The sequence below is a fragment of the Hoplias malabaricus genome, chromosome 10, assembly GCF_029633855.1.
Source record: "Hoplias malabaricus isolate fHopMal1 chromosome 10, fHopMal1.hap1, whole genome shotgun sequence".
In the NCBI taxonomy this organism is placed as follows: Eukaryota; Metazoa; Chordata; class Actinopteri; order Characiformes; family Erythrinidae; genus Hoplias; species Hoplias malabaricus.
This window is the reverse complement of record NC_089809.1, coordinates 19117177-19133070: the sequence shown is the minus strand read 5'-3', so window position 1 is coordinate 19133070 and position 15894 is coordinate 19117177. Positions and strand designations below refer to the sequence as shown.

General features: G+C 37.8%; 2 protein-coding genes across 2 annotated transcripts in view; both read left to right on the top strand.

The window, feature by feature from the left end:
* Nucleotides 1-12982, top strand: part of LOC136708540 (E3 ubiquitin-protein ligase HECW1) — an 83893-nt gene extending 70911 nt beyond the window's left edge. Inside the window, exons 18-28 of the mRNA XM_066683167.1 lie at nt 739-822; nt 1757-1863; nt 2759-2873; nt 2980-3093; nt 3673-3825; nt 4549-4647; nt 5041-5170; nt 5349-5495; nt 5598-5712; nt 7858-8056; nt 10282-12982. Coding sequence (XP_066539264.1) covers nt 739-822; nt 1757-1863; nt 2759-2873; nt 2980-3093; nt 3673-3825; nt 4549-4647; nt 5041-5170; nt 5349-5495; nt 5598-5712; nt 7858-8056; nt 10282-10393 — 1375 coding nt within the window. The 3' untranslated portion in view covers nt 10394-12982. The remainder of the gene's footprint in view (nt 1-738; nt 823-1756; nt 1864-2758; nt 2874-2979; nt 3094-3672; nt 3826-4548; nt 4648-5040; nt 5171-5348; nt 5496-5597; nt 5713-7857; nt 8057-10281) is intronic.
* A 568-nt stretch (nt 12983-13550) lies between these two features.
* Nucleotides 13551-15894, top strand: part of stk17a (serine/threonine kinase 17a) — a 31019-nt gene continuing 28675 nt past the window's right edge. Inside the window, exon 1 of the mRNA XM_066683126.1 lies at nt 13551-14064. Within this exon, the coding sequence (XP_066539223.1) occupies nt 13925-14064 (140 nt within the window). The 5' untranslated portion in view covers nt 13551-13924. The remainder of the gene's footprint in view (nt 14065-15894) is intronic.

Sequence of the window (15894 nt, the reverse complement as noted above, 5' to 3'; positions counted from 1 at the left end):
TGAGCAAAGTGACTTATCAGTGTTGCTGTGGTACATTTCCTAAAGATTAAAATTCTAATATAATAGAAATTACTCTCTATTAAACAGAACAGAATCCAAAATCATACAGTAACTTTTTGAACTGTTAATCCATGTTAATTATTTTGGATATTTAGGTGGTTATTTTGACTAAAAGGTACTTGAAAGCTGTTTTTGAGTACCGCATGTTTTCTGTTTTTTTTTTGTAGTTTTACTTTTAATATTACTTGTTATTTGCTTCTTTGAATGAACTGTAAAGACAAGTGGCTGCAGAAATAAATGTAGCACAGATGTAGTATTTGGTTCCCTGCAGTTGAAAATGATTGACAAGTAGCCTACCTCACCCACTGGTGTAAGGATCTCCCACATTCCTGCTCTGAGCCACTGTGGCAGCTATATAGTCAGCCTTGAAAGCTGTAATGGAACAAAAGTTTGTCAGCAGTTTCTGTTGAACATTACGTATATAGTTACATGAGCGTTAAGCCAGATCTCTATCTCTCAAATACTGATATTTGATCTTTTGCTTAAAAGCATTCCTGGACACTAGCTATTACAGCTCCCATTCAGCAAGGTGAAGCACATTACCGGTGCATTTCAGAGCAATTAACATTCCACGGGACTGATGTTTTCAGCAGCCATTTAGGACAAAAGATAAAGGCCGAGAGGGACTAAAGCATTGAAAATTATTATTATAATTTTTTTAATAAACTAATCTTGTAGGGAGAAGATCCATTACATCAGAACAGAGGGGCCACAAGGCGTGGAGAAGCTCTCTTGTGATGCAGACGTGGTAATGTTGTTGAGGTGTGTTTACTACCTTTAAATCCCCCTCACATGGTGAGAGCTCACTTGCTTGTTCCTTCAGTGCCAATCTCATTGCAAAGTCTAGCCATTGTCCTGCCAATTGGATTACTTGTTTTAAAAAAGGACACTTTGACTTGCCTCTCTCTCTCTCTCTCACTCTCTCTCTCTCACACACACACACACACACACACACACAGAAACACGCACACATGGGCCAGCATGCACAACTTATTGAATAACATAATCCACCAAGCATCCTCTGCCAAGACAACAGCATCCAACACAGTGGCAGACAACACAAACAGCTTGGAGCTCAGGAGCACATACATACACACATGCACGCACACACACACACACACACACACACACACACACATTTGTTCTCATGGATTGTGGAGACATTACATAGACTTCCATTCAGATTGTAAAGATTATCATTTACTACTGGCCAAAATTATAATCTTCATGTTAAAATGTAAAGGTTAAATTGTGGGGGTCAGCTTGTGGTTAGGGTTAGGGTCACACACACACATCTGACTTCATTTTGTGAAAAAAGGGTTGCAGCAAAAATATGGAAAGGCTGCTAATATGTTTTAAGTTAATATGTAAATTTTCAAGTTTATTAGAGCATTCTTAACTTTAAGGTCCCAAGTTGATTCTCTCATCACAGCCTTAATCCTGGCCAAAAACAATGGAGGAGCTTACATACCACCCACAATACAGCCATGCAATAAAGTGTGATGTGGTCTAAATTCGAATGATAAATTGTATCACTGTATTGTATACAAGTCTCTACTCTTCAGGAAAACTGAGGAAATTAAATGTTTTGTCTGAACCATAGAAGTAGAAAGAAGTGTCTGTGAACAAAATGATTTCATGCTCAGCTCTGGGTTCTCTCTCTCTCTCTCTCTCTCTCTCTCTCTCTCACTCTCAGCTTGTTCGAAGAGGAGATTATGTCATACATCCCCACTCATCCCTTTCACCCCAGCCTCAACTTCTCTCCTCGATGCTCTCCTGGATCCTCTCCACAGAATTCTCCAGGTTTGTGGCTTTGTGTGTATGTGTGTCCACTTCATACGATTTTACAAAGACGTGACTATGACTTTATGCATGGAAATGCTCTATATGTATAGATACTGATAAAATTGCATCCTGCACCTGTTATACACCCTAATTTTAACATGATTCTGACACACAAACTCACATTCCGTCCGCTATGAATATTCACAAAGACTCTCAGTCCGTGGTGATTGCCAATCAATATATAATTGTTCTAATCTAATCATGCAAGGGTCCCCAACCCTAGGTTAATAATCTGGTCTGAAAACTGCTGTAATATCAGCTATCTTGTGTGGAGGCCTTGCATAATACAATACAAAGCTGTCCCTGTAGACACTTAACATGTAGCATTGTTTTTTTCCCCTCTGTCTTTCACATATAAAAATAATCTTTGCATACAATTAACTCTTTGAGCACACACTTGTTAGCGATATGTTTTTGCCTTTGCAGCATCTAACCCACTTTTCCCCAGTGCTAAAACAAATTTCCTTAGCCACTTGCCCAGACTCTGTTATGCTTTTTGATGTGGAGCTTAATATTTGAATCACATTGGCAGCATCCTGCTGTGTTATAAAGAGCTTTTTTTTTTACGCAAGTGGGATGAACATGTACATGGCGTGCAACTCAGAGGGGGGTCTAATGAGGTTTTATGGAATTCAGAAAAGCGTTTAGAAACCCAATACTATCACAGCTGGGTGGCAATGAGCTAGCCCAGTTGAAAAGCTATTACAGAAGGTAGTATTCTATCCATAAATATGGAGCATGTAAGTGGCTAGCACTATGAATATATTATTTCTTCAAATAATTTGTAGGTAGAGACCAATAACCTAGATATAGTAATGTTTCGTTGTGTCTGTGTATGGGTGTGTCTTGGTAGGATTGCAGAGAGCCAGAGCGCCTGCTCCATACCGCAGAGACTTTGAAGCCAAACTGCGCAATTTTTACAGGAAACTCGAAGCCAAGGGCTATGGCCAGGGGCCAGGAAAAATCAAGTAAGTGTGAGTTTGCATGGGCCATTTTGTGTGTGAAGTGTGTGACTGAAGCAATATCTGAACTATTGCTCTCTGCTGAAACTCACATTTGTCCATGTTGTGAAAGGCTGATTATCAGAAGAGAGCATCTCCTGGAAGGCACTTTTAACCAGGTGATGGCCTACTCTCGCAAAGAGCTGCAGCGGAACAAGCTCTACATTACATTTGTGGGAGAAGAAGGGTATGTTTACTTTTAAACCTGAAACACAGTGACGTGATTATTTTTTTTTATCCAACTCATTTTTTTGGATTTTGAAAATGCGATAAAATTACCTTCAGGAGAAATAAATTATTATAATAATTATTATTATTCATAATAATGACATGGCAGCAGCATGTCACAGTGGGAATTTACCCGTATGAGTAGTTGATGGAAACACTGATTAATTTAAATGAATGAAAACCATGCTACTGAAAATAATCTGGCCATTTTAGCTGATACACCAGTGTTGCATTTATACATACACTTTGAAATTCTGCAAATACAGATTGAATTCCACCTATTTCTATGTCAGGCTCGGTACAATGAAACAAACACTACCTATATCATACAAAATGTCTTAATAGCAGGAGTTTCTCTGATGTCAGAAAGCAAATGAGGTATCAGCCGGACTACTACATCCGTGGGGATTTTTATAGAACGTGTTCATTGCTTTTGCAGGCAAAGACAAAAAGACAAGAAATCTTTGCTCTTATTTTTATTTCATTTGTATCATGCTGTTATCTGACATGTATAATTGCTCATCTCTTTCATGTCTAGTCTGGACTACAGTGGGCCTTCGCGGGAGTTTTTCTTCTTATTGTCTCAGGAGCTGTTTAATCCTTACTACGGCCTTTTTGAATACTCCGCTAACGACACCTACACTGTTCAGATTAGCCCCATGTCCGCCTTCGTTGAGAACCATTTAGAATGGTATGTTCTCTTTCTTTCTCTCTCTCTTGCTTGCTCCCTCTCACTTACTACCTCACTCCCTCTCCAAACACACACACACACTCCTGTTGATGTGGCATGTGGTTATGAAATAGTACACTTGTACTTGTCAGTCTCTATGATAAGCATGCAAAGAATGTCACAGTATTTGTTTCATGTCATTTTGGCAATTTGACTGACAGATAAAATGTCCCTTTTGTTCAGCAAATTACAGTGATGATGGTAGAAAATGAAGCCAAATAGGTAGTTCTCTGTCTTTTCTTCCTCTGTGTTTTAACTGCGAGGACAGAATGATCTCAGGTCTTATTGTCTCAGTGCCATCATCTTGCAAAGATGAACTGAAAGGGTGATTTCACTAAAGAAAAATACCTGACAATTTGAGCTTTTTAGCTGTTTGCCTAAGAGAGGAAATTTTCAGTTTGTTATGACCACTTCACTAGATCCATTTTTTTCAAACATACTAACAAAAAATGTACTTCTTTCATTTGTTATATACCATGACTGCAGTTTGCAGATGATGACCGGTGGTATACAGTTTAGTGAATTACCCATGATTTTAAAGGTTATGTGTGATATGAGTGTAAATTGGTATTATACACTATTAAAGTTGGAACACAAGGACAAAAACTATAGATAGAAGGGCACTAAGTGCAGCGTGTGGTTACATAAGTGATGCAAGTTTGTTCTCTAATGTTCAATATACAGGTTCAGGTTCAGTGGGCGTATTCTGGGCCTGGCACTGATTCATCAGTACCTACTGGATGCCTTCTTCACTAGGCCGTTCTACAAAGCCCTCCTCCGGCTGTGAGTTTTATACTTCAACTGCTATATTCATATTACTCCTTTCTAGAACTTTTACATTATGTGGAAGCTCTTCAGACCAGTCTCACTGACATCCAGCTGGTCTGCAAGTTTTGCTGTAAAATGGGTTGTTATCTTTGCAAAGAATAAAAAAGTTACATTTATAGGAAACCAAAGATGATTCATATTTGGTACCTTTATTTTTGTGTACAGCTAATTGTAGTGTATTTGTACTGTGGTTTTGTGCTCAGTTGTGTTTATAGCATGTGTCAAGGAGTCTGTGCTCTGTATTCTTAATTGTTGCCTGAATTTTTTTGGTTTTATATATATATATATATATATATATGTGTGTGTGTGTGTGTGTGTGTGTGTGTGTGTGTGTTTCACCTCATGTAGGGCAACTGATCTGAGTGATTTGGAGTATCTTGATGAGGAGTTCCACCAAAGCCTCCAGTGGATGAAGGACAATGACATTACAGACATCCTGGACCTTACCTTCACTGTTAATGAAGAGGTCTTTGGGCAGGTACTGCACGTGTCCATCTGTTCATCCCATCTGGCACATCTGACTGATGTTTTTCTCCATAATGCCATGTACAAAGACTTATGTTGTGTATTAAAACTATATTTGAGAGTTCATAGCACTACTGTGGTATAGTTTTCATGCATTAAACGTCTGGTCTGACCTTGCTCACTGTGAACAGGTAACAGAGAGGGAGCTGAAATCTGGGGGAACCAATATCCAAGTGACAGAGAAGAATAAGAAGGAGTACATTGAACGAATGGCAAAGTGGAGGGTGGAGAGAGGGGTGGTGCAACAGACAGAAGCATTGGTTCGGGGTTTCTATGAGGTACACCAGCAATTTTATAAAAAAAAAAAATTAGTTTAAAGAATGTTTATATATATTTAAACAATATAAACAATATATATTGTTGTACTCCTTGTTTTTCAGGTGGTAGACTCACGATTGGTGTCAGTGTTTGATGCTCGGGAGCTGGAGCTGGTCATTGCAGGAACAGCTGAAATAGACCTGAATGACTGGAGGTCTAATACTGAGTACAGAGGAGGTAAGTGTGAAATGCCCCAGGGAGTGGGCATATTAGAGTTTAGAGTGAGTCAGAAAACTTTATGCTGTCCTGGACGTGTACTATTTTTAGATGTTTCTTGCTGCAAAAATACCATTAGGTATATGAATTACTAAATTGTTATATACAACAAGTCTGTAAAGCAGTGATGACATTGGTACAGAGCCATTGGGGTGCTGGGTTAACTTTAAAATAAACAGATTGAAGTGAGGTGTAAATCATTAAATCCTAAATATAAATAATTGACCACAGTACAAAAACAACATATTATTGAAATATATAGACTACTCACCTTTTGAATTTAAAATAAGCAAACTAGCCATTTGGGAAATGAGAGAAAACTTCCCTCCTTCATGAATGTAGGATTACATCTGCTCAACATTTCAGGTTATACTTTGTTGTATTGTTTGTTTCATTATGCGCCATATGTTTGTACTAAGTGACAGGTCTGCACTGCAGGTGGACATTTTACTATGGAGCCATGCTGCTGTAATACATGCAGAATATGGTTGGGTATTGTCTTGCTAAAAATAATTAAGGCCTACCCTGAAAAAGACTGTTTGGATGGCAGCATATTGTCGCTGTCCAATTAAAAACACGTATCTTTGTGGATTTTTTGTTTACTACCTCATTTGACTGCCCTTCACACTGTGAAAATTTCAGGATGAATGGACCAATAGAAATGCACCAGAATTACTTGGAATAAAATCTTTTTACATTGAATTCCTTTGGAAGGTATAGTTGCTGTTTTGGGAGATACATGTTTTTAACTGGACAGCAAGAAAATGTTGTTATAAAACCTGTTCATACATCAACATGAATCCCCTTCTCAGATGTGTAAGTCACTCATGCCATGTGCATTGATCCATCCCGCATTAGTGGGACCACAGAACACATTATCCACATACATCTATTCATCTTAAATGAACTTGGCCACAGAGAAGGTTACTGGAACTTCTGTGTTTGCATGGTAGATTTTTACTGTCTATGATCTATGGTCACAGAAATTGGGTTTCAGAAGTGGTTCTGAGCATATGCAGTGCTTTCAATTACAGAATGGTGTTTTTAATGCAGTGTTTTCTATGGGGACCTGATGATCACGAACATCCATTGTTGTTTTTCAGCCTTGTTCCTTGAATATAGAGATTTCTCTAGAGATTTCTCTGGATTCTCTGATATACCCACGTTCTTGGCCCTTTTTTGTTGAGAATCGTGATTCTTGAATTATTACTATTATTATTATTATTTGCCCATGCAGTCTTTAACAGAGAGGTGCCCATCTTTACTTCTGAAAAACCTTCTGGGATCTTTTTATACCCAGCCATGACCTGTTGTGAATGAACCAGGTTCATTGTGACATGTTCCATTAAGTGACTTTTTTAGGATTACACAACTTTTGTTGGCCCTGTCCCAAATATTTGAAATGTGTTGCTGGATTCAAATTCAAAATGTGCAGATAATTATATAGAGATACAGTGTTTAAATTATTTGACCATTGTTGCATTCTGTTTACATTTACATTTTGCATAGTGTCCCAGATTTTTGGGAAACAGTGATCTACTTATTCTAGTGCAAATGTCCTGAGTTGAACTCGTGTTTTTGCTTCAGCAGATACCTTCCCATTCCAGAAATATCTGCTAATATCCATTAACCGTTAACCTCCAGTAGTGCTGTGCTGTGACTGCCAGAACACTCCTCTGACTCTCATTAAGACATAAGCTCTTAATTGCTAGGATAATCATCTGCTCCATTTGAACCGTTTCACCCTGTTTCCCTCAGAACTTCTGGCATTAATCCGTCTAGAATGCCAGTAGGGATCATAACAAGTTTTTCCCACTTCTGACACCAAAAGAAACAAAGCCAATGGTGTCCCTCACAGTTCATTGCTATGGTTGGAAGTTTTGATGACAGAAGCAAAACATGCAGCCTCTATGGTATTTTCTTGACCCCTGTGGTTTGGTGGTTCTATGGTGCTGGAATGACCACATTCACATCACTAGTGCCTTTGTTGACTTTTCTAAAACTGTTCATAGGATCCCGGTCATGCTTACAGAGGCATTGGACCATATTCAATTAATCTGTGTTCTTTACAGCATAAAGTTTGAAACTCCTCTCACTTCTCTCCAGGCTACCATGATGGACATATAGTGATCCGGTGGTTCTGGGGAGCAGTGGAACGTTTTAATAATGAGCAGAGGCTGCGGTTACTGCAGTTTGTTACTGGGACATCCAGTGTGCCGTATGAAGGCTTTGCATCTTTACGTGGAAGCAACGGTCTGCGGCGTTTCTGCATCGAGAAGTGGGGGAAGGTCACGTCTTTACCCAGGTGAACACCTTCAACAAAACATTCCGGATAACTTAGAAAGTAGTTCAAGAAGACAGAAAGACCATTTTTGGAGAAAGTATTGCTGCCCTGAATGTCATAAGACATTTGCATAATTTTCTAGTAACACAGTGTAGTAAAGTAAATTTATAAAAATAAAGGTAGTAATCTATCAATTTTTATTAAATTAATTTCAGTTTTTTGGCCAAATTTAAGCTGACAGTATATTTAAATGACATCTGTTATGGATTGGCACTATTATAATGTGTTTTGTTTGACAAAGAATAAGCTTTATTTTATTACATTGTTTGGTCTTGAAAGTGTAAATGAAAGTAAAAACTATTAGCTGGTATGTTTAACTATGGTTCATTTCTATAAAGTATCCAAATTTAGAGGATTTCTGTACTGGCACAGGTTTAACTCTTCTTCTATAAAAACACCCACCCACTGACACTGGACAACTACAGAGAGCTCTTATCCTTGAGGTGTTGGAGTTGACATGAAATGTGTGACTCATGCCGACTCACTCTCACATGTTTCTGTTGCTGCAGGACACTGTGCTCTCATGGCATGGCGCCTCTGAGAGTAGTTCTATGTTTAAATAGCTCCTGATAAATAAATCTTGTACTGATTGAGTAAGACTTCTCATTAGTTTAACTGGCTTTTCAAAAGCTCTTTTGGGACAACCACTTCTTCTAGAGAAGAAGGGTCTATTCTCTGAGGTCATACTACTGTTTTTATATACCCATATTTGAGTATGATATTAAATAAATTTCACCACTTCCTCATTAAACAGTTGATAATGAACCATAAATAACCTTGAATCGGGTGAAACTTGTGCATGGGAAGTGAGATATGATCAAGATACTGATAAAACTAAACATATTTATGCTTTCATTCACTTCATGGCTTGCATTCACCTCTGTAGAAAAGTACACATTTCAAGGGTATGTTGAGTGAGAACGCTTTGTAGTACGTTATGTTTTCCCAGGGTGTTAACAGCCATTAGTAAATCAAACACAGTTACAGAGAAATGAACTGTTTCTTTTATCTTTCCATTTGTGTAGTGAACCCAAAGTGCTATAAGACTAGGGCACACCACTAATGGGAATACATTGCACAGTGAGTGTATAACAACCAACGCAAGTCATGGCCCTTAATAACTCTTTTGTTAATTCATTTTTTTTGTTAATGTTGCTTCCCTGGGATTGAGTTGAGTCAGTCATTCATTCAGCACAGACTCAAAGAGGGGCCATTTTCAGGGTTTGTGTTCATGCTATTTAGACTTGTAAATAAAGTTACTCAAGCAGACGAAGTGTGTCATCCAAAAATTGCCCATGTAAATAAAGCTCTCAATGTCACATCAAGTATTTCACCTTGAAATGTTCATTTGCTCTGTCATGTTGGTGAATGGAAGAACCAGTGGATCAAAAGCTGGCACTGTCAGTGCTAAAACAGTGCGCTGAGCTCATATTTCGCTGTCACAGGGAGAACAGGCTTGTTTTTGGCATTGTGTAAAAGAGCATCAGCAGACTGAGTTGAAGAATACAGGTTTCCCAGTTCCAGCTTTGCATTTCAATATACAGAACGGTAAAAAAAAGAAGAAGAAGAAAAAAAAATATGTTCACCAAAATATACGATGCATTTCAGCAGCCAGAGAACTACCTTCATTTTTCTAACAGAAATTGACCTACATAAAAAGCATAAACCTTATTGCGTGCCTTTTTCTCAAACAAATGCCCAAATATATTATTTTCTATTCATGGCCAAGTTAACTTGAAATTAGATAAATTGGCATATTTGTGATTTTCACCATACTTTACATTATAACCTGAAGGTACTACCACACACCTGAAGGTTTGTGTGTTTCAAGCCTTTCATTACCAAGTGAATTCTCCATCCATCCATTATCTGTAACCGCTTATCCAATTCAGGGTCGCGGTGGGTCCAGAGCCTACCTGGAATCACTGGGCACAAGGCAGGAATACACCCTGAAGGGGGCACCAGTCCTTCACAGGGCAACACACACACATTCACTCACACACTCACACCTACGGACACTTTTGAGTCGCCAATCCACCTACCAATGTTTGTTTTTGGACTGTGGGAGGAAACCGGAGCACTCGGAGGATATATAGATATGTATGTATATATATGTATGTATATATGTAATATATGTATATTCTTGAACTTTACCTTTTCTTTAACTGTTTTCTCTTCATTCACAGGGCTCACACATGCTTTAACCGTCTGGATTTGCCACCATACCCTTCATACACTATGCTGTACGAGAAATTATTGGTTGCTGTGGAGGAGACCAGCACTTTTGGTCTGGAATAGAGAAGTCAAAGAGACATCTAAGACAGTATTTTTTTCCCCCAAAATTACTGTATTTTAATTTTCAGTGACCCATGTCCTCAAGGGAGTATTTTTTTATGCATCTGAGGATTCATTTAAGAGTATGTGAAGTTTTGTTTGAGATTACTTGAAATTGCATGAATCCGATAATAGATATATTGTACATATTGTACTACTATAAGGTTGGGAAAGGAGAAAAATAAGATGTGTAGTGAAAACCTGCGTCCAGCCTACTGTGTGTGAGCTCACTGACTGTTCCCCTGCTATTGTTCATCTGCTGTGCCATGATACTAATGAGGCATTGCTCACTTTCCTGATATGCTCTTATTGTTGTGCATGAAGGACAAAAGCCCACTATACATGTGGTTCTTTAATGGCCCACAACTTCATCAGAGGGAGGGACGTTCCTTTACATGTTTGATTTCTTGCCAAAGCTCTCTGGATTCTTATAGTTTGTTGTTTTTTATTGACTTTGCCTAAAACTGGTCACCAATGAGGAACAGTAGAGAGAAAGCAAATAGTTTGGTGTGCCTCACTGCAATTTTGCCAAGGGTAGTTTTAGATTAATTTATTATAAAAAAAAAAATAACAATAAAAAAAAAATCAATAGTATACACCATCACTGTGATCCTAAAAATGATCAGAGCTCAACAAATGATTGCCACAAATACAACACCCATGCTAGAAGAGGTTGGAGGTAACTATTACGTATTATGTATTTGAAGGTTTGTAATTTCCAGAGAATTTTAAATTTGTAACACTTCTACTTGTGAGGAATTAAATCACTTTACGATTTGGATGTGAGGCAGAAATAACAAAACCTCAGGTTGAGTATATAGGTTGCACACCAGTTAACACAGTAAATGTACAATTTTACATCCAAATGCAAGATGCAATTTCAGATCCAGTGTCAAGACTAGAGCAGACAAGTGATTAATTCAGTTCCTGATTCTCTTCTGTCTCATTGTTGTATTAGCAGTTATCATTGTTTTTTTGCTGGGTGTCTGTAGAAGCAGATGATGTAAGCGAATTTACAGGATACCTAGATTAGCCGCTCCAATCCTCACAACTCTCTGTAGACAGAGCCTGTATCCCAAAATAACACTGCAGATTTTTTCACAGCAGTTATTTGCAACCTTCTTTAAGAGGTCAGGGATGCCCTTCAAATAATGTTCAGTAAAAGGCATGATGTTGAGCCATGGGTCATTCCCTCAGTTCTGCACCTAATCAGATAATAATCATGTTACTCAAAGATTTCCAGCCTCTTTTCCTGAAAATGTTAGCCCTTTCAGTGTTGGCAAAGCATTAATGGACAGGCTGTAAAACATACATTATATATGTATGAGCAGAATATTTACCATACATATAAAATTATATTATTTGTTTAAAAAGATATATGCAAATCCACTGGTGCGCACTGCATATTCATAATTGTTTGAAATTATACATCATTGAAAACATAGAAGCATAAACGCTAATCCCTCTAAAGACTGAATATTAGAAGAAAATAATGATTTGCAATATGACCCTGAAACTAATCAAGCCTCACTTATTTATCTGTAAGTATGTATGCTTAATGCAGATATTAATGTACTTATTTTTGTAGGTCACATGTTTAATATGGTTCCACTGGATGGCTGCTGTAATGTGTCGTTTTATTTGGGTGATTATTTTTATTTGTATAGACACTGCTAGAATGCCTAATAATGACTGTGATGTTTCTCATTATTTATAATGTTTTGTATGATTTATCAATGCCTTGTTTGTGTATTTGTATACACAGTAATGTTGTTGTTATTTTAAAAGGGACCATTATTTGGGAATAAGCATTCATCATGTTACACTTTTTGCCTATGACAGTTTTTCTCAAGCCCTGCAGACTATTCGCAGACTTAACAATATCAGTGTTTTTCTGCACCTGGTTGACATGACTGGCGATTAATTATAGCCTTCCTGCTGAAACAATAATAAGAAACATGTGCAGGTTGACTTCAGGTTTATAAACGCTGATCTATTTCTTTAATGCACTGAAATAATACAAATTGTAAACACACAAAGTTTTGTCTTTTTTTTTTTTAATGTCATGTAATTTATTTATAAAGCGGAAGGAATACCTTCACTTTTTGTCCCTTTTGTTAGTGGTAGAAACAATGGAGGGAGAAGAGAGCATTTTTTTTTTTTATCACAAGCGGAAACAGTTTAGCATCTGATGCGCCATAAAGCACTGTCCTTTTTTTATTGTGTTATTTTAATGTTAATTTGCTTCAATATACTTTTTAATGTGAGTTAGAGGATTATAAGTGTACTTTTGTTTGTTTTTCAAAAACATCAAGACTTGCATATTTACAATAGTGTTTCCACAAGCTTAATGCAGTTTTGCAGTTTGTTTTATCCTCTTCAGACTGTTACCACATTATCCCTGAGAGGAAATATGTCCCCTCAAATTGCCCCTTTTTTGCTTTCATATCATTTTCTGTACGTTGACTGTGAATAAAGCCTTGTTTGTAAAATCTAAACTACACTTTTCTAACAGCAGGGGGCTCTGACTTCACCGCAGAAATTAACTGTTCTTAAGAGGCCTTTACATATTATTGTCATTTTCTCAGGCAGCTCACTTTATAATATCTAAAATACACCGAAACTACGAATAACCTTAAAAGTAAAGACCATTTGAGAAACGGACTCTCGCGTTGGCGCCTACAAGGAAACTGTTTTGTTTGGTTCACAAACGAGTCGATTCTTTGTTTTTTTTTTTGGGGTGATTGATTCTCATCGTAAATGTTATCGTGATGCTGTAAAATCTCTGCAGTCCTTGATTAAATCCATAATAATACATCTCTGTTAATCAAAACTACGTCTTTAAATGAATCATTATTATTATTGTTATTAAAACATTTTATTAGATGTATATAAATTGCCTACATATATGAAACATAAAATCAGTTATATATATATTAAGAAACAAAAAATAATATCGTGGTCATTGTTTATAAATACAATGATATTATAGTCGAATTAAAAATTCTTGTAGTATTTGATTCACTTGGAGAATTTGATTCACGAAAAAAGGAACGATCCTCATTGAGGGAAGCCCCTATATAAGCCCCACCCCTCTTGGCCGAGTCGCTTGTCAATCAAGGCCGTTTCCATAGTGACGGAAATCAAATTGACCGTTGCTGGTAAAGGCTGAGAGAGCAGCGAGAGAAACGCAGCAGTATATTTCTAAGCGGAGGAGAAACTTAAAAATAACTTTGAACGAAGATGAACGTAGTCTGTTTTTCTTAATCGTGCGAGTCAATAAGAGTGGTTCGGGAGCCAGGTGGAGAAGTTTGGTAGACTTTAATTTACTGTTGGAACTAGCAGCGAGCTCACCTGACTGAGAGCGAGTTTAACAGGAGAACTTGTTTTCGCGGAGTGAACTGTGTTTGTCGCGGTATTTTAGCGTTATAGGAGTTAGCAGGAGGGGTTTTCACTGATTTTCTTGGGTAAAGAAGCGTTCTCCAGTCCGCCGATATGATCCCTGAGTGTCCGACGAGGAGCAGTGCTCAGTCAAGTCTCAGCCGCTCGGGTTTACTCTCCGAGATTAGGAGCAGCATCAGGACTGAACCCTTCACTCAACACTACAGCCTCATACCGGGCAAAGAGCTGGGCAGGTAAGCGCTGCACACAAAAAAAACTAAATTAAACATACACCTACGAGCCACTGTTGTATCTCAGTCTCCGTTCAGGACGTTATCATCTTTCTCATCTAAATCATGCTCATGTGCACTGCCCTCGACAGGGAGCTTGTCTCATTTTTCTCAGAACATTTACCGGCCTCTTGCAAATTTCTTTCTAATACTAAGCAGTAAATACGGCTTTGAAACCGATACATCAGCTATTTATGGGCAGAGTGAAGTTAGTAATTGGTTGAAATCAGTCTTTATTGGAGCTGACATTCATTTAATATCAGGTGTAATTTAAAGGTTTGGTTTGTTTGTATTTCTTTCGAAGACGTCCAGTGTGCTCGGAATTAGGTTCCTTTTTTCTGAAGAGGAACTTTCAGAAATGTAATGAAATGGAAATTTGGACCAGTTGAAGTCGCCCTGTGGGTAAACACACAAAAAAAATGTATTCCCAAGAAAAAAAATCAAATACCTCGAGTGGCTTAAATGTTATTAAATATTCCTCTCCGTTCGGTATAAGTGTATATTTTATTTCCATTTTTATCTTAGGCTTATGATGTCTGAATCTATTTGTTTGAGACTCTTTGGACAGTTTTGAACTGCAGTTTCAAAGTGGAAATGCTCAGCTAAAGAACTGACTGTTTGTTTAAGGCATGGTACTCCTCCTGGTGTGTAAATGAGGCTAGGTGTATTCAGACCGAACATAACTGCACTTGGATACATTTTTGACCACACATGATATGTACCATGATTAAAACACATAATGAGAAGCTGCTAAAGTCCTCTGCTTAGCTCTGTTCAGTTTCAGTCTGAAACCTTTGTGTGTCTGTTTCTGAGTCCAGAGCTGGTCTTTCATTAAGTTCATGTGCATTGCCCTCAAAAATGCATGGCTGTTAGTAGATAAATAGTTTTACAATCATTCTCTTCAAATGTAATGATGCCGTGTGATTCCTCATTATTAGCAGGTTTTAAAACTAGTGGCCATTTGTTTTGTGGCATCTTTTTGTGTTCACTTGTATGTCCTTATAGCAACATTGATACAGAGGCTACTTTAAGAAACCCTAGGTAAGTTTAGGTATTTTTGCTCTGGGGTTCCCCTACAGTTACAGTGAAATTTACTCTTACAGCACTGTCCTGAAATCAGAATTTACTAATTGCAATTTCTGCAGTGCTGAGCTCAAAGTACTAATGACAGAGGCTCTTTTCTTCCTTTTACAGGTCAGTGGAGCCTCGCAATGATTTTGAAGCTGTAACTTTATAAGAGTTATGTGTTGTTGTTTTTTTTTTTAAAACTTGAGCATAGGCAGTGAAACCCTTAGATAGGGGTACTATATGAGCAATGCTATCCATCTATACACACACACACAAATACAAATACCCCCACAAAAGATCTCCATTGTTTAAAGCCACCATGCACCTTAATTTAAGTGCTTTACTTGAGCAAATAAACTCTGACTCTAATGCTCTACCCATTTCTTATCATCCACTTTCCTTTTTATAAAAGGTACATGCGCCCAAGTTTGCATGCAGTGAACCTGAGCTTGGTTCTTTAGTTAGTTCTATTTGGTGAATAAAGAATTGGCTTGAGGACTTCATGAGCACTGTTAAAATGCTTAGAATCTGAGGAGGGTACTGTAGGAGACAGGATAACATGAGTGGATTCATGACATTTCTTGCCTGTGCTGGAGACCACCTGGTTTACCCATCTTTCAGTCCAGGTTCCCAAAGGTAAACTTGAGTAGTTAAACCAGGCCATGAACCAAGTGTCCTGATTGGGTCCCCTGACGATGTGTTTGTTTGGATGGCCATGCATGTGTG